The sequence below is a fragment of the Schistocerca serialis genome, chromosome 3 (assembly GCF_023864345.2).
Source record: "Schistocerca serialis cubense isolate TAMUIC-IGC-003099 chromosome 3, iqSchSeri2.2, whole genome shotgun sequence".
NCBI lineage: Eukaryota > Metazoa > Arthropoda > Insecta > Orthoptera > Acrididae > Schistocerca > Schistocerca serialis.
This window is the reverse complement of record NC_064640.1, coordinates 310,243,623-310,268,610: the sequence shown is the minus strand read 5'-3', so window position 1 is coordinate 310,268,610 and position 24,988 is coordinate 310,243,623. Positions and strand designations below refer to the sequence as shown.

General features: G+C 42.0%; 1 protein-coding gene across 2 annotated transcripts in view; it reads right to left on the bottom strand.

Annotated features, from left to right (window-relative positions):
• The window catches only part of LOC126470111 (cell cycle checkpoint protein RAD17), a 135,425-nt gene that overhangs the window by 96,018 nt on the left and 14,419 nt on the right, over nucleotides 1–24,988 (bottom strand). For both annotated transcript variants that reach the window (XM_050097715.1, XM_050097716.1), the window contains exon 2: nucleotides 8,895–8,961. In XM_050097715.1, coding sequence (XP_049953672.1) covers nucleotides 8,895–8,912 — 18 coding nt within the window. In that variant the 5' untranslated portion in view covers nucleotides 8,913–8,961. The remainder of the gene's footprint in view (nucleotides 1–8,894; nucleotides 8,962–24,988) is intronic.

The following is a 24,988-nucleotide window of genomic DNA, read 5'->3' as shown; positions in this document are numbered from 1 at the left end:
TTATTACCAGGATTTATTTGGAATCAGAAACATGGCTATTTAAAATAAGTACTGAAGGTTCTAGGTAAAACATAATTACTACAAAATAAAATTCTGTTTTTCTTATGTTTCATAAACTTCTGTAGAAAACAACATAGGTTTCAAGTTCTAAGTCATTTTGTGGAGGTTATTGGTAAAGGTGGGAATTTTTCAAGCCTGAAACAAATAGTCAAGTTTTAATGACTCATGAAGCATCTCAAGAGAAAGTGAATACTGATGGGCTATCTTGAGCGAATATGCAAAACACAACATATTTACTGTTAGAAAACTGCTCTTTCAAAGCTCATCATTATGGTTGTTTTAATCAATCACAGTTTCCATTGCTCCACTATGACAAGCATGAAACAGGTGCTTTGACTTCACATTTACATTAATATGAACACAGCTGCTTACTCATAGAAAATAATGGCATGTAGCAGAGCACCCTTTAGATTATCCTCAGAAAGAAAAATGTATTATTTTCCAAGGAACAAAGTTATGAAACTCCTCTATTGCTCTATTGACTTAGTCTATGGTCCATTATTATTATTATTATTATTATTTTTTTTTTTTTTTTTTTTTGGTGTGGTGCAGTGTGTGTGTGTGTGTGTGTGTGTGTGTGTGTGGGGGGGGGGGGGGGAGGAGGAAATGGGGAACTGATTAGCAAAATGGTGTAATTTACAGTACCAATTCATCCTATTCACATTAGTCTAATGACACAGCTCAAATGAAATGATGTATTTTCCTCTTGCCTTATGTAGTGTTTCTGCAGTAAACAGAAAGCCGAACACACATTCAGGACCAACATACACCCAACTGGACATGATATCTGAGCCTGCTGCCACAGAGTAACTTGTAACACACAAATGATCACTACCTCAACCATTTAGAAGGTATGGCCATCTGTTGGACGCTGGACACTGGATTTTTCCGCCATTTTTTCCTGTTCATAGGTACCGATGTCTTCATGTAAAAGTTGCAGGCAATGTGCTCAAAGTATTCTTTCAGTCATGGGACACCAACCATCTAGTGCACTACATCCCAAGGGAATTCATGTGCGGTGCGCAGTGCCAAGCACAGCATCTTGTTCTGGGCTCACTGGAGCTTCTTAATGTGAGTTTAACCTTCATTATCCCAGACCACCACTGCATACTCTAGCATGGAGCACAGCAGACTTGTACAAAGTACTGGCAAGGTGCAATGGTAGGGTATAACTGTTGTTCATCACCAGGTACAAGGCAATGAGGAATTTGATACCTTTATGGTGCAAGTCTGTGATGTGCTGGTGCCACATCAGATGTTTGTCAAGCGTGACACCAGGAAAACGCGGTGTGTCGCTCTAAGGAACAGTGTTGCTCCTCATGTAGACTGGCACCACGCCCAGGGGCATAGAACAATGCATGATTGTCAGGCACTACACTACAACTTGACAACACTGAGCCTAAGCTGCTGCTTGACAATCCAGATAGTAATGTAATCACAGGCATGTTGGGAGGTGACACTGCATATGGTGTGAAGACATTCTGAGCAAGAACACTGTGTCACCAGCATACAGTGCGAGCTGTATGCAATCAGCTTCCAGGGCGTCTGCCATGTATAGGGTCTCGAAGGACCAAGCTTTGAGATACCCCTGCATAGACACATCATGCTGCGGAGACTAAGCCGTGGGCCCACACATGGATTGTCCAGTTGGCCATGTAGCTTTGGAAGAGGTGGACATGTGGCACTGACACCCTCTGCACAAGGAGTTTGTAAAGGAGGCCACTGGGGCAACATGCTGTTGAATGCCTTGGAGGTGTCCAAGAACTCTGCTCCAAAATATTTATATTCCAGAGCATCAAGGGCCTCTAAGGAGTTGTTGCTCAGTTGAATGTTCTCTTGGTTTTAAGATCTCTCCTTTAATATGTTGCAATAGTCTACATAAGTGAATCCTGTGCAAGATTTTCGAGGGGACTGGGAGGAAGCTGATGGGCCAGTAACTACCAATCACCTGGAAGTTACTGCCCAGATTAGGAACCACCATTATCGCAGCATGTTTCTTGGCAGCTGTAAGTGAGCAGTACATAAAATCTGGTTAAAGACAGACACCAGGTGTATGGCAGCAATCTACCAGAGCTGCATAAGGAGAAGGTGACTCCATCAGGTCCACAAACCTTCCTGGCCTGGCAAAGAGAATCTTCATCCTCATCTGGTGTTACATGTTGATTCTTGTGTCCATCTTCCCTATCAACAAGAGATTAGTTGTTACTGTATGGATGAGTTCAAGGTCCACAGAAGCTTCAGCTGGGTTGAAATTAACAGCAAAGCTGTCTGGCAACACATTCACCTTTTCATCAGACATACTTCTGATAGAGTGACCATTCCGAAGTATTGGAATCCATTAAGAATGCAGCAGGAACATCTTCATAGTTCGCCAAGCAGATTCATTGCCTTACACAAAGCATGCCAAATTTGTTAGCCCATTCTCAGTTGCAGTACTCCTTCACTGTAGCTTTAATATCACGGTGGAATCTGTTGAAGAGTCATTTGATGTGTGGCTGCCTAGTGCACTGTCACTCGCCAAAGACACAGTACTTTTTCATGATAGCAGTGAAGTTGTGCAGCGGTTTGTTGTACGAGTAGTTGCATTTGCATTGTGTGCTGGTGTAAAAGAGTGGCACTACCTGATCAACTTGTAACATTGTTGTGATGAAATGTTGCAGGGATCTCCTCAGCGACTGCATCCTCACAAACTGCAGCTCTTGTCACTTCTGCAGCTGTGGTTTGGAAGAGGTAGTTTGAACCTCTATACCTGTTTCCACAACTGTGTGGCCATGCAGTGACAGAATCAGAGCCAAACACCACACACAGGTGATCTGAGGACTGCATTTCCCATGGATGCAGAGATCTGTTTTCCAGTGCCCCTCATGATGACTAGGTCCAGCATGTAGGGCTGGCCTCTGTTGTAGAAGTAGGTAGTAGGCTTGTATGGCCCCACAGTGATGGCATCATGGTGCTCAACAACACTACCAGGTGGCATCCACTGGCACTGGTGTTTAGGGAGTTTTACATAGCCCATTTCTCACTGAAATCTCTTGCAAGAAAAATATTGCTACAGTGCAACAGGAGAGTTGTAACGTCAGCAGGATAAAGGGTTCTTCTGTGCAACATTTACACCACAATGGAAAAAATGCATACCATTGATGTGGCCAACAACTGTAATTGCCTCCAGGGTTGTTAAGGCATGTGCAGTAATTTGATAGTGGTGATGGAATGGTATATGTCGACTGCCATGACACCACCCATTAGTCTAACCATTCGATTGCATGTGTAATTTGGTGCACACACAGAGACACTTGGTTTAAGGCGAGTTTCACACACCAGGCAGATGCCAAATGATTCATCTTAGAAAAACTGGAGGATTCACCAGCTTCACTGTGGAGACCATTGGTGTTCCACAGAATCACAGTAAGTCCATTAATGTGTGACATACTGGGAAGCAGAAGGCATAGTGGTGGATGCTGGTGGAGCCCTCTGAACTGCAACACGTATCTGCTACGGGAAGGGGTCTACCAAGTAGAAGACATTGGAGTAAAGTTTTTCCAGTTGTGACAACAGCCTGGTGAGTTGAGCAATGTGGTGTGGTGCATCTATGCGGGAGGCACACTGTCCAGTGTGTCTCGGCAGTTGAGGCAACATGCAGTTTTGGATACTTGCTACATTTGCTTCTGATGGCAGAGACTTTTCAGTAAGTGTTCTGCCTGGGGTTTGCTTCTATGTACATACATGGTAGTACTCCCATAGATAGATGTCTTGGGTGTTTGCTCAGACACCATGTTGCAGCAGGCATAGCCAGTGATGATGCAGTAATTGAAGTGGTCTGCATTTCACTGCTCATCCCTTGAGTGACAGTTGCAGACTCGGGCTCTGTCATTTGGGATTGCATCCCTCCAGAAGAGACACAGGCAGCATAGAAGACGTCAAGGCACCTTGTGGCTCTTTTTCATTGTTGTTCAGTAGCTGGACGCAGCAGCATTGCAGTATTTGCTGGTGGGTTTTTCACGAGTCTGAGTCAGCCCTCTTTGGTAAGGTGGTTTTCAGCACATTTAATGCAGACAGCTGGCACAGAGTAGTTTCTGGCGATGTGGTTGAGGCACTGGCAACGAAAACACCTTACAGGCCCTCTCCTGGCCCTCTGGTGATTTTCACTGCAGCAAGTCTCATAAGTTGGTAGATGTTCCTGTTCTCCATTGTGTTCATGGCAATGACCAGTGTAAGTGGTGTATACTGGCTGGTGTGGGGCGATTTCATGCACTCCATGGCCCGGATGGGAAAATCCATATTCTCAAGCTGTTCTTTTATGTAGTCAAGGGGGATGATGAACAGCAGTTTCTTTATTACTACCTTCAAATGCTTCTCCTGTTGTGAGGCACTTGTGTAAAAAGACAACTTAAGTACTGATGCCTCTTTTATCACCTTCCTGGAGTCAGCTTCAGTCTTAACGTTGATTTTTTTTCCCCCTGCCTTGCTCACTGAACTCTTCTACACATTGGTGTCTGAATAGTCAGTAGAGTGTTTGATTATCACCTTTGTACTTGTTAGAGTTTCTCCCAACATATATAGTGTTTAAACATCTTGCAGGAATGCAGTCGGGAGCTGTCATCGACAACTGTTAATTAATGTTGTGTGCTAGAAAGAGAGAGAGAGAGAGAGAGAGAGAGAGAGAGAGAGAGAGAGAGAGAGAGAGAGTTTTCTTAATTTCTCTGCACGCTGAGGTTTTAGATTGCCTTGCACATCACTTAATTTTTGCAGTTTTGCCTTGAAAATGACAGGGTGTGCACCTGTCAAAATATTTGCTATTGCTGATGACCTCAGGTGGCTGCATTCCCTTTGATCTCTGTACTTCATCACCATGGACAGTGGAATACGTTGTCTTTTGGGTGCTGCTAGCATATCTTAATCATCATACAATGCCAGCAAGTGGAGTAAACATGTTACTAGCACGCATGCTCATGAGCAGCGAGCATGACAACTGCGCAGCCAGAACTGTGTATCTTTCTGTTGGCGGTGGCAGATTATGGTGAGATTTTGTTGGTGCCAGATGGGTCGGGCTTCAAGGTGCAATTTCTTAAGAGAGCAGTTTTCTCCCCCCCCCCCTCCCCCCACAATCCTCTGCCCATGTTAACCCTTTTGCAAGATCCAGTCCCCCATTCAATCAGCTCTTGTGGGAAAAGTGTCTACTATAACTGCATGCAGAAGTAGAGCTTTGCTGCAATTGTGCCCTGTGCCAGACTGCACGTATACTGTGAGATGTGGCAGCCATCATTCCAGGTACATCAGTGAAGTAACGTGTGTGTGATTCTTCTTGTGACATTTCATTGTCAGAATATGTAGCAGCACACGTCTCTTGGAGCAATTGACTGTGGGATTCTGCATCTAAAACTACAGTCATAAAATTTGCATTCTTCTCTTTATCAATCACAGCTGGTGTGAGTTGACCTCTCATTTTCCTAGTCCAATTGCATAATTGCCTTATGTGGAGCAGCCAATGAGGCTCTTTGGCAGGGTAGGCCCCAGTGGACAGTGATTGGGTGACTCCAAGGTTGCCTGGACATTTGCCTCAGCTACGCACAGTCTTCCTCAGCACTACTAGCTCAAATAATGTTGATGATGACAACTATGACATGTAAACATAATGTACAAAGTATGCTTACCTTCAAGAGTATTTTGTGGTTTGCATTATGAGAAAATAACTGAATAGTTGTATTTCCTTAGGTAATGTCCCCTCATTTGGCATGCCTAGCTACAGTACACTGTTACTTCCTTGTCATTTCCTGTACCATTTGTGTCTCATGAGCCAAATTTGGAGGCACTTTTCTTCTCTTTAGAACATTTGCATATAGCCTTGTATTTTCGTATACCCAAACTCTATCCTGATACATAAATTTTACAAAATTTCAAAATATCAGCACCAAATACATTTGTAAATTTTCTCTAGTTTTTCATGCTTCATTTCGTGATATGAAGCAAAAATGTTGTTAGTATTCATTTTCTTACACTCATTTTGAATCGTTAAACTACTCATCATAGTAAAATGCTAATACTTTACAGATAAGAGGTGCTGCCAATTAAGCGTTCCTTGTGTAGTGTATAAGTGACACAGTTTGCTATTTAGTACAGGTAGGCAGCACTTTAAAGATGTTTTTATCATAATCTATTCTAAGAATGCAAATCGGGTAATATTTTCTGTATGAAAGCATGTCCCTTGCAAACAAAGGGAATATCAATAAGATCTATTCTGTGACATTACTTGACAAAGGTTTACAAAAAACATACAGGAGGATAAATGTAATTTTTATGCACAATAGAACCAGAGAAGGCAGAACAGTACACTTGGTGTTTCGAAAAGATTCATCCAATTTCACAAGACTATCTTCTACATGAATGAAGAGAAACTTGTAAATATTAACTTACACATTGAATCTAGAAGTTTACCTTGGCATAATTTGTGAAGTTACCGGTTCATGTGGGGGCGGGAGGGGGGGGGGGGCGCAATTCACCAGTGCAACTATATCCCTACCTTAATCATCCATTGTCCAAAGTGTGCCAACACTAAATGGCAATAAAACAGCATCAAATTGCATTTTCGGATGAATTTTTCAACAGGACAGACCACCACCAAACTGGCAACAGCATTTCATAATAATGAGTTGCTTCAAAGATGAATTGGATATAAGGAGCATATGGATTTCACATTGTATCATTGGCCTTTCAGGCCACCTGATCTCAGGTATGTGACCCCATTTTGTGGAGGCTTGTGAAATACTCCATCTATGTGGCTCCCCCTCTATCATTTGGGTGTTTGTCATGTGTGTGGTGGAGGGTATCTCGAACACTCCTAAAACATAAATGAAAACTTGTATCCTAAACTTAACTGTAAAAAGTACCCTAAGGTTGTAGGTGCATGCGTGTAAAAAAATATACGCTTGTTAAATCAGATTAATTATTTTCAAACACCCTATGTTAAGCTGTTAATTCTGTTCTGCTGCAGCGTACTTCCAATATGTGTTTAAAAAAAAAAAATTTGAACTTTCATGAAATCCACCCCATGATAACCTCATTCAACCATACCTAATGTTCGTCAGAGCACAATAATTTTGCAACTTTGTACGAGAGCAACAAACATTTGCTAATATAATGCACATAAATATTAATCAGTCTATTCAGTAGCCAAGACTGCCTGAAAGATATAGCAGCAAGCTGATAAGATGTGGGAAATTTCTCTACATTTTTGTACATTACCCAAAAATGCTACACTAGTGTATCATAACCACAAAGATAGTATAGCACACAATTATCATAAGGAGAAATAGCATCTATAACCTTCAGCGATGATTAAATTTAAACAAATTGTGATTCAACACATTTACATTGTCTGTTAATTGTCACTGATGACAACATAGTCACGAATCTGTCATTTTTTAGTCTATTGTACAGCACACATTTTTATAAAACATTTTGAAGAATCTGTTTTAGATACATTTTATATGAAGATAAACTATTTTATCATCCTGCTGACAGCACATTTGTTGCTCAGCAACAAGACCGGTAAATACAAGAAAAACTATCTAATCTCCAATCAGGAAAACATTTTTGCTCACATGGGTTTCACTATAATGGAGCAAAGAAATGCAGCTTCTTAAACTTATCTGGCATTCAGCCAGCCAAATTACCTTAGCAAAAACACATGAACCAGGTATGTTTACACAAACCAGCACATAATTGCTCATGAGCAACAAGTACAGATACACACCTTGGCACATGTTGGTGGAATGCCCTTCAGATACCACAAACAAACATCAGGAGCTGTGTAATCCAAGAAATGTCTTAAGGAAATATGAATCACAAGTATTTTTTGTCAAAATATTCAGTCATTGGCAACATCTCTCACTTCACAGCACAAATGGAGTCTGCCTCCATTAATAATCATATAATGTAAATACAAAAAGAATAACATTGTGCTCTGTACTAATGATGTAAACAAAATCGTGTTAATCCAAAGACTGTTAGGTCACAGACAAGCAGTGCAATCTGTAGAAATAAGTCCTGTCAAAATGCTTTTAAACACTTCGAATGGTGGAAGAAAACACTGCCTACTTGGTGACTGACAGAGGTCATCATCAGTTTCATAATAACCAATAAGAAAGTCCTACAAAATTATGGTAACACCAGCAACAAGACAACCACTTAAATGATACTAGAAGGAAAGATTTCCAGTAATAATCTATTTACTGTTGCACATTATAGCACTTTGCATTTTTGACCATTAGATCTCACATTTCATTTGGCAAGAATTTGCCAATGCTGTAAACTAAATAGTAGTAATGTTGGCGTAGCAATTACATGGGCAAGCAAGACACCACTTGTTGGTGAGGTTAGTTAAACATCTTCTCACATTGGACAACTGTACTCTACGTGGTAATTTGATCATGTCTAAAAATATAACAGTAGCCTACATCAAGACTTTCATACTATCAGTAATGACTTGAGATATCTTTGTTTTCACTTCAGAGGTAATTATACTGAATATGGTCTATACAAATGAGACTGAATTATATTCTTGGAGTACAGTCTGGCATTTATGCAGTAAGTGAGCCATGTGAGGACATGATCAGTTAGTACAATAACACTGACTTATTTCTGTTGTGATCATCATTAAGAGTCATAAATCTGTTCATTTTAGTTTCTATGGAATATTTAACACAACCAACAATAAATAAAAACAGAATTTCAGTAACAGTGAAGAAGCTACATAACCATTCTTTTATTTTTATTGTGTTTTGTACTCAAAACTGTTCAATACACCTCACTGTCACTGTTGAATTATTCCACTGTACCTTTCGTTTGTCGCACATGTTTAAAAGGATGGTCCCATTATGAATATTCCATGAATGCACAAAACACCTGAAAGAAATAAATGCAATTAGAACAGCAGAAATCAAAGTCACAATCTATACATTTCACTTATAGGTCTATTTGTTTTACTCAGATGGGAGGGAGAGTAAACCACATACACCAAAAATATCCAGTCACAACAAAAAAGGAGAGATTACAGAATATAGAAGCATGTATCAATAGACTACATAACCATATTCTCAACAGTCGTAGCGCAAAATGACGAAGATTATGCAGTAAAATTTTGGGGTTGTAGCTGGTCATTGTTTATTTGTGAGCACTGTACTCCAACTGGGCACATGCCACTTCTCAGCAGGTGAGTTGGTGAAGATTGAAATGGGCTTTCCAGGTTGCACTATTGATTGGTTTGGAATGAAAACAACTAAACTGCAAGATCATCAGTCCCTTCATCCGGTAAGTGGCAAACCCGTCAAAGCAAGGAAGCAAAAGGCAAATCCTGTAAATCCCAAGTGTAACTAACACAATAAAAAAAAAAACAGAGATAAAAGCCCAGAAAAAAGAATAGCACGGACAAGTAATCAAAAGATCAGTCAATACAAGGCATTAAAACAAAGAAATGAAAAAGAACACAGAGAATAAAAAGGTGGGAAGGGTAGAGGCCATCTGGGCTACCGAGCAAGGGCCAACTAGGGACCCCGGGGGAGGGGGGAGGGGGGGGGGGTGAGGAGGGTGAGGAGGAGGAGGAGGAGGAGGAGGAGGAGGAGGATGGGAAAAGAGGGGTGCCTCACCAACCCCTCAGTCAGTCAATGAGGCCAAATAGCCCTACCTTACAGGGTTCAATAGAAACCACGTTCAAGAGCAAAACATAGCACCAGATCAGCCACTTTGGCATTGTTTGCTAGCACCGGAGGTAGCGTGTCAGGAAGATTAAGATGCTGCCTCTAAGCAGTCAAATTAGGGCAGTCCATGAGTAACTGGGCCACAGTAAGGTGGGCTCTGCATCAGCAGTGAGAGGGATCTTCACATCAGAGAATGCAGCCCTGAGTCAGCCAAGTGTGGCCAGTGCACAGTTGACAGAGGATGGTGGGTTCCCTCTGAGAATCATGCAGTGAAGACTGTCACATGCTTGTTGTCAGTTTGTTTTGGGAGATCAGGGCACACCATTCTGAGTTCCAGACTTCCAGCAATCGATGGTGTCCAAATGACAGAAGGTCCAGATCTGGGACTCCTCTTCCAGAATTGGCATCCTCATGGTCAGCTTGGCCAATCGATCAGCTCATTCATTTCCTGAAATCCCAACATGACCAGAGGTCCAAATGAAAATTACTGGCTGTCCAATTTGATGGAGGTCGGTGATCCTGGATAGCCATAACCAGTGGATGAGGACAGTAGCACTGGTCTATAGCCTCAAGGCTTCTAAGGGAATCACTGCAGATTAAGATACTATTGCCAGTGCAAGAACGAACATGGCAAAAGTTAAGTTTAATGGCCATCAATACAGCTGTTAAGGCACTGCAGCTGTTTGACAAGGAGTGGAGTTCACTGCACCGTGCATGTGTGTGTGCAAAGCCTGTTTGTCCAATGGCTGTTAGCCATCAGTGGATAACACTTCTAAACCCTAATACTTCTCAAGGATAGCCAAGAACAGGTGGTGAAAAATTGTGGGGTCAACGAAATCTTTTGTATCAAAGGGTACTTCGAGACAAATCCAAGGTCAAGACACAAGCCATGAGGGCAGATGCGATGTCTCCCTGACCAGATGCGATAGTGGAGCAAGTTGCAGTTCCAAACAGACACTGGAGGCATGCAGCAATTGTAAACCCAGTTCTGTGTCACGGTTGTGGGAGGTGGAGCTCCATCCCACGGAAAAGGACACAGTAGTTGGGACGTTCAGGGAAGCTACAAATGTGTATAGCATAATTCAGCAGCCTGCCTGTAGGTAATTGCAGGATTCCAGCCTTGACTAGCAGGCTCTTCATAGGACTAGTTCAGAAGAGTCCTGTCCAAGTCGTACTGAACAATGATGAATGAGATTACGTATCCACAACGCTAAGGGTGACACTGAACCATATGCAAAAGTCTCATAATCAAGATGGGACAGAATCAGGGCTTCATAGAGCCTCAAAATGGTAGAGCAATATGCACCCAAGCTAGTGTTACTGAGGCAGTGAAGGGTACTGAGGTGTCACCAGCACTTTCACTTAAGTTAGCGAAGGTGAGGAAGCCATGTCAGCCAGGAACCAAAGACCAGTCCCAAAAAGCAGTGTCTCAACTACAAAAATTAATTGATTGTCCAGACAAAGCTCTGCATGTGTGTGGGCAGTACGATGGCAACAGAAGTGCATGACACGAGTCTTGGGGGTGAAAACTGAAAGTCACGGGTGAGAGCCCGTGACAGCACATTTCGTACGGTACCCAGTAGATGACACTCAGCAAAAAATTGCTGTCATATAAGGACAACAATACCAAACAACACTGTCAACAGAGAAGGCAACAATGTTGCAGATTGTGTCATTTTCAAGGGATTAATATGCTCATACTTTTTTCTGGCCTCTGGATATGTGAGCTTGTCAAGGGTCTTACAGTCCTGGATTTTCTTCTAATGCTTAAAATTGGACCAATCTTGTGGGCAGGGAGAGTAGAACTCGCTGCAGTTTACACAGCTGGGGGGAGGGGCACACAGAATGTTCGCATGCAGCAAACATTCACATTCCCTACTCAAAGGGGTAGCGGTGCAACGGGAAGACATATTTCTGAACTTCATACACCTGAAACATCTCACACAAGGAACATAGGGTTTCATGTCAATCCGGTAGACCATCACCTTGACCTCATCAGGCAACGTATCACCCTTGACAGCCACGATGAAGGCCCCGGTAGTACCTCTATTTTCCCTTGGTCCTCTATGGACACGATGGATGGAGTGCACCCTCTGTTGCTCTAAGTTGGCCTGCAGCTCATTGTCAGATTGCAAAAGAAGATCATGGAGAAAGATGACACCCTGGACCATATTGAGACTCTTGTGGGGAGTGACAGTCATGGTAATGTCAGCCAACTTTTCACAAGAGAGAAGCACCTGTGACTGGGCAGGAGATAATGTTTTAATCAGGAGGGAACTGCTCTTCAGCTTCGAGATGGCTTCAACTTCCTCGTATTTGTTTTCAATGTATTCCATGAAAAATACAGGTTTTGTGGCCCAAATGGTGTCCCCATTGGTCCTGTATTGGGGGAGGATTTTATTACTTGTCATCTAGTCTTGTGTTCCTCCCACGGCGTGGCCAGGGAAGGGAAGACAAGGGGATCATACTTTGTTGCATCATATGAGGCCTTTTCATTTGAAGAAACTGCTGGGCCATGTGACTACCAGTGAGAGAAAGTTTAAGTCACTTTGTATGTGAACTATCCACCATGGTGCCACACACTTCGAATGGGGACTCTCCCCACAGGTGCCAACCAGCCACAGCAATGGGTACCTGGCCATTGCCAGGAGTCCCCGTGCCCCAGTCACGATGGGCACATACACCATGGCAAACATGGGGAGTGTGCAGTGCCAGGGTGGAAGGACACAGAGGCGTAGCATATACAACAGTGGAAGAGCTTGCCTGTATGACACGCATTTCTGTAAAATTTTGAAAAGATGGCAGGCTAAAACCAGTAACAGGGGCCATATAATCATTAATGGAAGATGAAGATAATGCTTGGAGTGAAACTAGAAATCAAGACCAAAATTGTGAACCAAGTCCAGGCACGGTCTGCACCAAAAGGGCCATCCAACAAAAAGTCAAAGAAGGTAAAAGAAAGTCGAAGCATGGGTTTGCAGCACAAAAAGAGGAAGTAGTGTTGCAAAGGCTGGGGCCCCGTAGTAGCCAAGCACATACTCACTGAAGAATGGTGAGGCCCCTGGGGGAATGTTGGACTATTAATTAGCACACCATGCTGCACATGTCATCATCATAATAACAAGACTAACCACACCACCAAGTGGCTTGGGCTGCTCCATATATATTCCATGAAGTTTTGGGATTGCAGCGGGATGATATCAACTTCTTGCAACAGCATTTCGGTTGACAACCATTCAGTCATCTTCAGGTGAGTATTTTGCAATGGAGATTGCTAGTTCACATCGCTAACTCTTTTCCAAAATCAGGTGCAGAAATTCATGTACGAAGGCAGCTGCTGAACAAGTGAATTCTGGCAAGTTTCATGTCCTCTTCGAATATATCTTCATCTATAGTGCACAGGCACATGTGTAATGGTGATACTACATGCGCGCTCTCCGTCAACATGTGGGTTCACAGAGCTAAAATTCAGATGGCAAATTAATAAAAGTAACTATCCTTCTATGTGCCATTAGTCATAAAATATTTTCTTTCTGAAGGACTCACCAGGTTCCATGCCTTATCCAGTTGAAAGCCACCATCATGATTAATCGGATCTTCCAACAAACGTATTTCCTCCTACTCCTCCGACTTAACAATTGAACCCCAGAAGGATAGCATCGTGGCCAAGATTTCTCTGGCTGAATAACCCATGGAATGTCCCATGGAAATACGATACTCAGTTATGGCTGACTTACTGGGCTGCAAAAGGCGAGTTTGGCGATCATGTTCAATAAATGTAGGCTTTGTCACTTGGCAAGGTATTGAGTAGAATCCATCATTCCACAAACCAGATCATCCTTTGCCAAACTGAGAAGAGCTCAAGTCCTTGTAGGTGGGCAGAAGATTACTTTGACATGATATTTCCTTACGATTCTGCCTGATTTAGATGAAATACTGGAGGGATATGGGAGGAAACCCCTGGGCTTGAACTGCTCCTTCTTCCCTTGATCTTGATTTTGAATTATCAGTTTTCTTCATCCTTAAAAGCTGTGTTGGTCTGGTTTGTAGAATATCCATTAGTTTTTAACAAAGAGTGTAGGTGTGCCAGCTGCTTTTTTATTTTTCTTTCTTTTTTTATTTACACATCAAGTTCTGTAGGACCAAATTGAGGAGCAAATCCCCGAGGTCATGGAATGTGTCAGTACATGAAATTACAACATAAAAGTAATAACAGATAAAAAATAAATGTTAATGAACCCGAAAAAAGTCACTCCATAAGTTTAAGTAAATACAGTCAACAATACAGTAAGAATCAGCTTAATTTTTCAAGGAACTCATCAACAGAATAGAAGGAGTGACCCGCGAAGAAACTATTCAGTTTCAATTTGAAAGTGCTTGGATTACTGCTAAGATAGCCTTTGCTAGGCTGCCTCCATCAGACAAAACGTGGCCCAGCGCACCAACATTCAAAGGATACCTATAGTTTGTGACAAGTGGTGGCGACAAGATGCCTGCAAATACATGTCTGTACGTGTGGACCTATGGTAAACAGAATGCCCCAATGATCCATCCACTTTCCGACTGACCAAGACATCCAGAAATGGCAGGCAGCCGCCATTCTCCACTTCTGCTGTAAGTCCTCGTGGACTGAATTCAGGTGCTACAGAAAGCTTGACATTTCTTCTTCACCATGGGACCTTACTACAAAATTATCATCTAAATATTGCCAGAAGACTTTTAGTTTTAAGTTATATCAAATCTAGCCCCTCTCGTCAAAGTTTTCCATAAAAATGTTTGCTATTAGAGTGGTGAGAGGACTGCCCATGGAAACAACAGCAATTTGTGCAAAACACTCACTGATAAATACAAAGTAGGCTGAAGAAAGGGCATGATGAAATAGTGCTGTTATATCAGCTTTGAATTTACTGCTTATGAGTTACAATGACACCATGTGAGGGGCCCTAGTGAAGAGAGACGACATCTTAGCTAACTAATAAGTCAGACTCAGTGAGTTGAAGTTACTTCAGTCTGTTAATAAAGTGACTGGAGTTTTGAACACTTCACCACATGAAGTATCAGTAAACATGAAAAATGTCTAAGTCCTAACTCAGAGACCCTATATTGCTCACAGCAGAATGTAATTGAAGATCTTTGTGAATCTTTGGAAGCCCATACAACCTTAGTGGAACAGAGCTGTGAGGTCTCAATCTTTTTGCAACTTCTTCTGGAAGGGACGAAGAATTCAACAATGACAACGTTATACATTCTACACTCCCTTAGGGTCTTTATCAATCTTCTGGTACATTGGTTCACTCAACGAGCTATACATCTTCTGGTCACAGATCTCACAGAGCAACAGCACAGTGGTGTTTCCCTTATCTGTTGGAAGGAGCACCGTGTCAGGATCTTCTCGTAGCTTGCGTAGCATGGCCCTTTGCATGGAGGATTGTTACTCTTCTGAGGTAGAGCTCTCATATCATGGCTAATAAGGTTATCCACAATGCGTACCCCTACTGAGTCTTTAATAATGAAGACCCAAAATAGGAAGTCCCAAAATAATGGTTATGTGGCAAAAATTGTTTTATCTCATGTTTCATTGAATGTACAGTTGATGTAGTGCTTGGCAAAAGCAGAGTTAATAGGTTGCAAAAGGCAAGTGCAACATTTGTGTTCAGTTCAACACACTTGCATGACACATGTAGTCAGTCCCCTATAAGGCACACAAGTATGGCAAGGCATTTTATTAACTCCGATCTTTCACAGCAATAAGCAATCCTTCATCGGTTTGATTTCTGTATCCAAAATTCACTGAATTTATGGAATAACAAACAGAGTTACTCATTCAATGTTACATAGTTTAGAACATTAAACAGATTTAGAATGATAATACTGACAAGGTTCCTTTTATGAAAAGCCACACCCTGTATTAGGTAAACATCCCCCTTCCCACTTCCTCCAACTGTCTGAACAGAAAGCAGTAACGAAAAGCCCAAAACATCATGTGACAGACTGTCTTTAAAATTCATAGACCATATTTACACAGGAAATATATTTCTTTGTAATACATACATAAAATGCAAGAATAACAATGACAGAATAATTGCCACACATCTATAGTTCCCTGCAAGGCACCAGGCAATGAACAGAGTGTCATTTGTGTTTTTCTTGGTTAACTAATGAATATTATAAAGGGAAATTAAAAACTGAACTTCACTGCGTTAACCTCCGCATTCTTGTTGAAAATTATCTAACTGAAGATTTCTGACTTAAAATCTAATGAATATTTGAGAGAGGAAAGATTATAGGAAGATGGCGAAGCATCTAGTTAACCTCCACATTCTTGTTGAAAATTATCTAACTGAAGATTTCTGACTTAAAATCTAATGAATATTTGAGAGAGGAAAGATTATATGAAGATGGCGAAGCATCTAAAGTCACCATCTGTGGAGCCCAATTCACCCTTTTCCTCTCTACAGTACCAGAAGTCTGATGAAACTCGAAATACATGCCTGTAAGATGTTTTCCAAGTAGTAAAGATTGCTATAAAATTGCCTAACGTGAGATGAGTTATGAAGTGTTAAAATCTGCAGAACCCATATTGTAAACAAGTAAAGAGATCCCTGAAATTTGAGATTGATACTAGGCAGTCACTGAGCATGCACAGTGAGGTTTTTCTTTATGTATGTAGTAAGTGAGACACTATAAAAACTACTGAAGTGCGGAGTATTTCAGTGCCTAGAAAAAGGAACAAAACATGGCAGGGGAATTGACATAATGAGTTGGTGAGAATATCTCAGCCATTAGGCATACTAACTAGAAAAACATGCACTGTGTGTCAGAAATAAGCATGTACCAAGAAACACAGTGCTGATGAAGGAAAATTTGAGAAGTATAGATGTTGTTAACAAATATGGCACCTACATCCCCTTAACTTTCTTCACATTGAGACCAGCTTATTGACACACAACATATCTACACATGCAACAGCAAAGAATTTAAATTTGCTCTGTTCAGAAATGGATATGTAGAAGAATTTCCCACCTCAAGAATTTCAGTTCATAAAAGTGTCTTCTTAACCCTAGTATGCCCAAGCCTTTTTTTTCTAACTTGGATGCCTAAAGGGGGGGGGGGGGGGGGGGGTTCGGTGAGCCCACAGGTATTAAATAAGTTTACTGAAGAAAAATTACAACTTTCAAAATGGTTTATGTATTTTAACCAAGGCATCGGTTTATAAATGTTGTTAATTGTTATAAATATTGGATTGAGTGAATAAAAAATTGACATATTACAATACAAAATACAGATGTGTTCATATACAATAGACTACTCTGAGTCCTCAACTTCAAGGCAAGAGAGACACCTCACAATTTTTTCTGATTGTGTGTTACACACATGTTTATGACACTGTCCACAATACTGTCTTGGTTTACTTAGATTGTTGTACTTCTGCTTCTTTGTTTTAGCTTCTCTTGCTCAAATATGGCACCGACCTTTCCCTGCAGGAGGCTGACGTACTTCTGTTGTCACTTCTTTGATTTTCTTTTGTAGAATATTCTCCACTGATTGAACAATTTGGTTAGATAGCACTCTTGCATTGACACTTCTTTCTTCTACCTGCAATTTCACTAGTTCCATCCCAGCTTGCAGAAGATAAAGTTTCCGTTTGTTGTGTTTCTTTTCATTCTATCTTGGATGTTGCTGGATGAATATGGTGGTTGCGTTGATGGCACAAACGTCGATGAGAGAGTAAAATACAGATAGAGGCCATCTCTTTGTGCCCCTCTTACAGGTGTACATATGCGCCACTTGATCAATGGTATCAATTCCACCTTTAGTGGAATTATAATACGCGTTTATCTCGGTTTTATTCTTCTCTCCTCCAACAGTGCCTTTATCTTGGTGCATTGTTGACATCACCACTAAGTTTTTAATTGGTTTAGTTTTTGCTATGTAGAACACCAAAGTTACTGGAGGCCTACCTGTTGAGGGGTCTGTGAACAAGAACATTGATGAACATAGCTCTTGATTTGACGTGTTCTTCATTATGTCTGGAATATGCTTCCTGTTTGACTGGAGAGTTCCTACTGTAGTAACTTTGTAGTCTTGGTATAACTCTTCCACCAAATCCACCGATGTGTAGTATCGGCCTGTAGTAATATTTCGACCAGTATTTTTCACAGGTGCTACCAGACGTTTGACGGCAGCTGCTGAACCCCGTTCTTCTTTCGACAAATTCTGAAAATTACCTGCATTGGGTTCTATATTCAAGACGCACCTGTCAGCTGTATCACACATCATGAGTATAAGGATGCCATACTTGCCCGGTTTATCCTTCATAAATACTTTGCAGGGGCAGTGCCCTCTAAACAAGCTGAGCATCTCATCAATGGTGAGGTGGACCCCTGGTTTATATGGTAGTGGAAACCTATCATTCAATTTGTTGAAAACATCACGGATTGCTGTGAACTTGTCTGCTTCCCTTCTTAGCTGGCGGGTACTTTTGTCATCAAACCTTATGATTGCAATAAGTTCCTTGAAACATTCTCTTGCCATAATACCCTTGTAAACTGGCTGACCCATTAGGTCTGACCAAAGATTGTGTACACTGACAGAATTGTCCTTATTTGCCCCCATAAGTATCAGGATTCCCATAAAGGCATACAATTCTTTCTCATTAGTCAAAGTAACATTTCGCCTAACTGCCTCTTCACTTGAATGTTATACTATAACATCCACGATGTCAGGTGTAAGAAGTAACTTCAAGGCTTCTCCAGGTGAATGGCAAACACCAGCTAAAGTTACTCCTGCCTACTCTCTTACTATATTAGCAACAGGCCTCCGAGGAATTCTAGGCTGTGTGGTTATGTACCTTCTTCCAGGCTTGGCCACAATAACATCCTGATGGTCACTGCCTGAAGCTGTGCTATCTTCATCTTCTCTAACATCCACATCACTTTCCAATCTGAATCATACTCCACATAACACCATCCTCATATTCACTTTCACTCCCTGAGTCAGAATCTTCATCTAAAATTTCATTCACAACTCTTTCTAAAGACAAGTCACGTATTCTTTTAGTCATTTCTAAGTCTGGGTGTGAACAGTAGGGAACTGCACTAACTCACTGCAAGTTTACAAGATAAATAACAGCTGACAGACATCAACAATCACTTCCTCTGAAAGTAAACCGATTGTTGTGAATATCAAGAATACCAACCAACAAGAAACTAACTTGCATTGATGTAGAAATGAGAAATATGAAATCTTACTAAGGGAAATTTTCTATAGCATGGAAGCCTAAGGGGGGCGGGGGGGTTGTTGGACCCAGAATAAGTTTATTTATTTTTTCTTTCAAAGCAGGAATTTTCTATAAAATATATTGACACTAACATTTCACAAAATAGCCAACAAACAATAACTCAAATGGAATATGTAGTATGAAAGTTACTTGGGCAAAAGCAGGGGACATAAAAAAGTGGTGGGTTCAACAAACACCCCCCCCCCCCTTAGCGTCCTAGGGTTAAGACCCCTATGGTTGTACATAAAAACACTGAGATATTTTCCTTCGTGTTGAAATATAGAACTAGTATTGGATTAGGGGATAAAATGAGGGACTTATTGCTCCTCAAGCATAAGGGGTGTGTGACAAAATTAATGAGACCGATTTTTCATCTTCCAAAGTTTTTATTTTTTTCAAACAATAATATTTTCCTCTTCAAGGTAGTTCCCTTCTGAAACTACACACCAGCAGAGTTTTTGTTCCCAGTCTTGGCACCAGTGCTGAAAGGCTTCAACTGGTACGACCTTCAATATGATGGTCACATTTCATTTGAACATTCTCCAGAGTCATCCTGTGGAGACATTTTTCAATTTCAGCGAAACTTAAAGTCAAAAGGAATTAGATCGCATGAACAGGGGGCTGTGGAACAACTGGAATGCCTTTTGAAGTCAAAAATTCGGTGATGGAAGTGGCTGTGTGACACGGTGCTCTGTCATGACGCAGCATCCACTTGTCTGCCATGTCCAGGCTCGCTTGATTCACCCTTTTGCTGAACCTTTCAAAGACTATTTAAAACCCCTACAGTCAAAAAAGCACTGTTTTGATCTTTGATTTGCTCATTCAAGTTTTTTTCCTGTCTGAGGAGTTGTCTCAGTGTGCCACTCCTCACTTTCTTGCTTTGTCCCAGGACTGTACACAAAAATTCAGGATTCATCACCTGTGATCAAGTGGCTCAACCATTCATGATCACTGGCAGTCCTCTCAAGAAGATCAATGCACATATTTCTTCAATTGTCCTTCTGCTTATTTGTGGCATTTTTCAGTGCCATTTTGGAACAAACTTTTCGTATGTGCAAAACCAGTCAAAATCTGATGTACAGTGAAAGTGTTTACATTTAACAGGTCATCCATGATCCTTATTGTTAAAAGTCAGTCTGATCTCATAAGCACATACACGCGTTCAATGTTTTTCTTGGTTTTTGAAGTTTAAGATCTCCCTGAGCAAGGTTCACCTTCAATGTGTTCTTGGCCTTCCAAACACGATTTGTGCCATGAAAAACTTGTGCTCTTGACAAGGAATGTTCCCCATATGCCTGTTTCAACTTTTCAAAGATCACACTTGGGGATTTCCCAAGTTTAACACAAAACTACTTGGCATAACATTGCTCTGAATTCCACTGTTCCAGTTACATAAAATGTACTTCACTTATGGCACTCTAAAAAAATCATGTAATGGCTGTATGGAGCTGAAACTCAGACTGAGCATCTGAAAGGGATGAACACATTGGCCTACACAAGTAGAACAACACAGGATTGCCAGATTACTCACAGTGCTGTCAGCCTCATTACTTTTCTCACACACCTTGTATATAATACCCTGGATATGTGCATGACCTCATACGTTAATTTGAGAACTTGTGTTTTTGACAGCACACTATATCACAAAGGATAGGAGACGAAATTGCTGATAATAGTATCTTGGTGATCACATGAAAAAATTAAATGATTACAGCAAGAGGGGAATTTCAGTCCCCATTCCTTGTAACTAAGAATCTACATCTACATCTACATTTATACTCCGCAAGCCACCCAATGGTGTGTGGCGGAGGGCACTTTACGTGCCACTGTCATTACCTCCCTTTCCTGTTCCAGTCGCGTATGGTTCGCGGGAAGAACGACTGTCTGAAAGCCTCCGTGCGCGCTCTAATCTCTCTAATTTTACATTTGTGATCTCCTCGGGAGGTATAAGTAGGGGGAAGCAATATATTCGATACCTCATCCAGAAACGCACCCTCTCGAAACCTGGCGAGCAAGCTACACTGCGATGCAGAGCGCCTCTCTTGCAGAGTCTGCCATTTGAGTTTATTAAACATCTCCGTAACGCTATCACGGTTACCAAATAACCCTGTGACGAAACGCGCCGCTCTTCTTTGGATCTTCTCTATCTCCTCCGTCAAACCGATCTGGTACAGATCCCACACTGATGAGCAATACTCAAGTATAGGTCGAACGAGTGTTTTGGAAGCCACCTCCTTTGTTGATGGACTACATTTTCTAAGCACTCTCCCAATGAATCTCAACCTGGTACCCAGTATGTTAGCCACTTTGCTAGCTGCCTTATTAAGGTGAGATGGAAGCTTTCCCAAATACACTTAATTATGTACACAGCTAATTCCTTCCACCACTTGTGGACAACAGCTTGCTGTAGTGGCCCGACTTACATTCACTCTGGGTGGTAGGTGTAGTAACCAGGGGGATACTAGACAACTCTTTCCTTGGGAGGGGAAGGGGGGGGGGGGGGGGGGGAATGCCCATGCATCGCCATCCATGATGCTACAGTTGAAGAGAGATCCACGGCATTTGTAGTGGTGCCGGGAGTGGCAGCCAAATGCACTAAAAGTTCTGAATCTGCCCAAACCAGAATGTACGGATGAGAGTCACTGGGACGAGGGCACCCCCGCTGCCCATGGGCCTCAGAAGTCCTTGTAGAATGGATCACAAACTAAGGACCACTGTACAAAACTGGGGAGCAAGGCAAGCCTTCTGTGGAGAATATCTCTGACAGGGCCTTGACAGTTACATCTGTCGCAGATGGACAACAAACAACATAAGGAAAATGAGAAAAAACGTCAATTGCCAATAACCAGAAAGTGACTAAAGAAAAGACCAGTGAAATCGAAGTGCACTCTTTCCCAAGGCTGGGTAGGGACCAACCGCGGCAAAAAAGTGTGCGGCACCACCTGCTGACCTGAACATTTGCAGCAGGTGATGCCAAAGTGTTCCACCTCCCGATCAATAACCCGTCAAAACGCATGGCAGTGCACTAACAATTTTGTGAAAGAGATCTCCCAGTGACCTCGATATTATACGTGGAGTATCACCCACCACAGAGCAGCTGGAACCACAGCGCAGGGAGTAAATACTTCTGTCAGCAAGAGAATAACACCATGCAAGAGGGAGAGGTGATGGCACAACACATACAAATTCTGACGGGGATCCAATGCCTGGCCCAGCGGCTGTTTGGGCCACCCATATTGTATCACGTACAATCTGCCAGAGCACTGGATCCACCACAACAGCAGAGATAACAAGGGGACAGGTGTTGGGGAAGCGATCCACTGTGTTGCTTGTCTCCGTATTCAGTTGAAAACAAAGGAATTACTCCTGGTCCAAGGGTGGATATGTTACAAGACATATGTTTGGGCCACCCATATTGTATCACGTACAATCTGCCAGAGCACTGGATCCACCACAACAGCAGAGATAACAAGGGGACAGGTGTTGGGGAAGCGATCCACTGTGTTGCTTGTCTCCGTATTCAGTTGAAAACAAAGGAATTACTCCTGGTCCAAGGGTGGATATGTTACAAGACATATGTTTGGGCCACCCATATTGTATCACGTACAATCTGCCAGAGCACTGGATCCACCACAACAGCAGAGATAACAAGGGGACAGGTGTTGGGGAAGCGATCCACTGTGTTGCTTGTCTCCGTATTCAGTTGAAAACAAAGGAATTACTCCTGGTCCAAGGGTGGATATGTTACAAGACACGGCATAGAGCAGGGCCGGCCAAACGCTGCACAGTGTGCAGACATGCGGAAGTGCTGCACATGTGCGACAGGGAGCGACAGTGACATCTGTTATTAGACATGTGTCCTAAATGAACGGCGGCGGCTCCACTTCCCTTTTTATGTGGTACAAGCAAGAGGAAAATTGGTCATTAAACCGACTGTTTCAATGCATACATTTAGGGTTTTTCTGAAATGTGTGAAGGGCTACGCTCAGCTGAAGTCGATAAAACATAACATTCATCTAACTGTCAGTTATTATGCAGATTTCAGACGGAACTGATGGAAGATATAGCAATAATGGTATTGAAATAACAGGTGATCATCGAGAGGTCTGCGGTTATCATTATGTTCAGAGGTCAGTGAGACAGAAATCATGTGAATGTAACTGAGGGCGCCGAGAATTAGTTATAGGAAACCTTGCATTAGTTTAATGTTATTTGAAATCATGAATAAGGTTCATTGGAAGTCGCTAAGTGCTCTCTTTCTTAAATACTAGCTCAAAAACATTACGCGTATTTACCTGCCATCAGTCAAGCTTTCTTAATAAAAGCCCACGGTTGTTAATTGTATTACATGTCTTACTGGGTTAAACTGTTAACATAAAAGTATATGTCTCAATGAGTAAACTGTGATAGTATTTTAAATGTTTAATACGCAAAATACCTTCCCATTGCAAGCTGTGGAAAGAGCACTAGAATGCGCCGGTTCAGAGTATCCCAGCAAGTGGATAAAGCGACATCTGTGCGTAGAAACATGCACTACATGAACGCTGACGGCTGTGGCGTGCACACTGTGACCCGGAAGTTGCACATGTGCAGGAGCACCGCACACGTGCAGAATTTCTGGCCGGCCCCGGCATAGAGCAAAGACTATCCTTAAGCTGCACAAAAGCACACTCCCAGGCTGCAGACCAAACAAAAAGAGCACTTTTCTGAAGCAACAGATGCAAGGGGTGAGAGATAGTAGCAGCTCTGGGAAGAGAAACTTGTGGCAGAATGCCACTTTGCCAATGAATGCCTGAAGTTCCCACAGATCAGACAGATGGGGAAAGGCCGTAATAGTGGCGACATGTTGTTCCTTGGGGCACAGGCCCTGCTGGGAAATTTCATGACCCAAATAAATAATGGAAGTCTGGAAAAAGTGAGACTTAGTGAGATTACATTTGAGGCCTACAGCCTGTAGAACAGTAAATGAAAAAAGGAGGTTGTGTAGGTGGCCCTCTGAGGTAGCATCTGTCATGATGATATCATCAAGACAGTTAATGTACTGAGGGACAACCTTCGTAATCTGTTCCAAAAATATTTGAAAGATGGCAGGTGCACTAGTGACTGCAAACATTAGCCGTTAATACTGATACATTCCAGGAGGTATAGTAACCACGAGCAACAATTTTGATGTCTCCTCTCAATGACATCAAACAATCCAGCTCTGTCAACCTTGTTGCGTAAAGCTACTGGAAACTGGCTGCACCCAGTAAAAGATAGGGCGGTAGGTGTGTTTGAGGGTATAATGAAATAGTTTGCTCAACGTAAAGTGAGATCTAAAAACTCAGAACACAAGGAATTCACAATAAGGCACTTGGTCTGACACCAAATGCACTGCATCCACAATAGAAAAACCAAAAGCAGCAACTGCATCTAGCTCAAACAAATTTTCAGTACTCACATCATTAACTACCAAGTACATAATGAAACGGTCAACTAACTTGTAAACTGTGTCGGCTGTGGACTGGCCAAGAACAGGAATCTGATGTTTGTTACAGCTCACCAACCAACACTCAATGCGTGCCAACATTGGGGATCCTTGCCTGGCACAACACATACAAATTCTGACGGGGATCCAATGCGTGGCCCAGCGGCTGTTTGGGCCACCCATATTGTATCATGTGTACAATCTACCAGAGCACTGGATCCACCACAACAGCAGAGATAACAAGGGGACTGGTGATGGGGAAGCGATCCATTAGTGATCTATTAGCTGAATAGGGACATGGTAGCCTCCATGCTGACTTGTAGGATTAATGGCTTATCCATTATCTACATTTCAACGAAAAGTTTGTTCTGGCCTGCAGACAATGGTGAACAGAACAATGAAACAGAACAAATATTGACATCTATTGATTCCTGCCATGACTGCTGGTGGGGTAGAGATTTACAACATACCATTGCTATGTTACTTTTT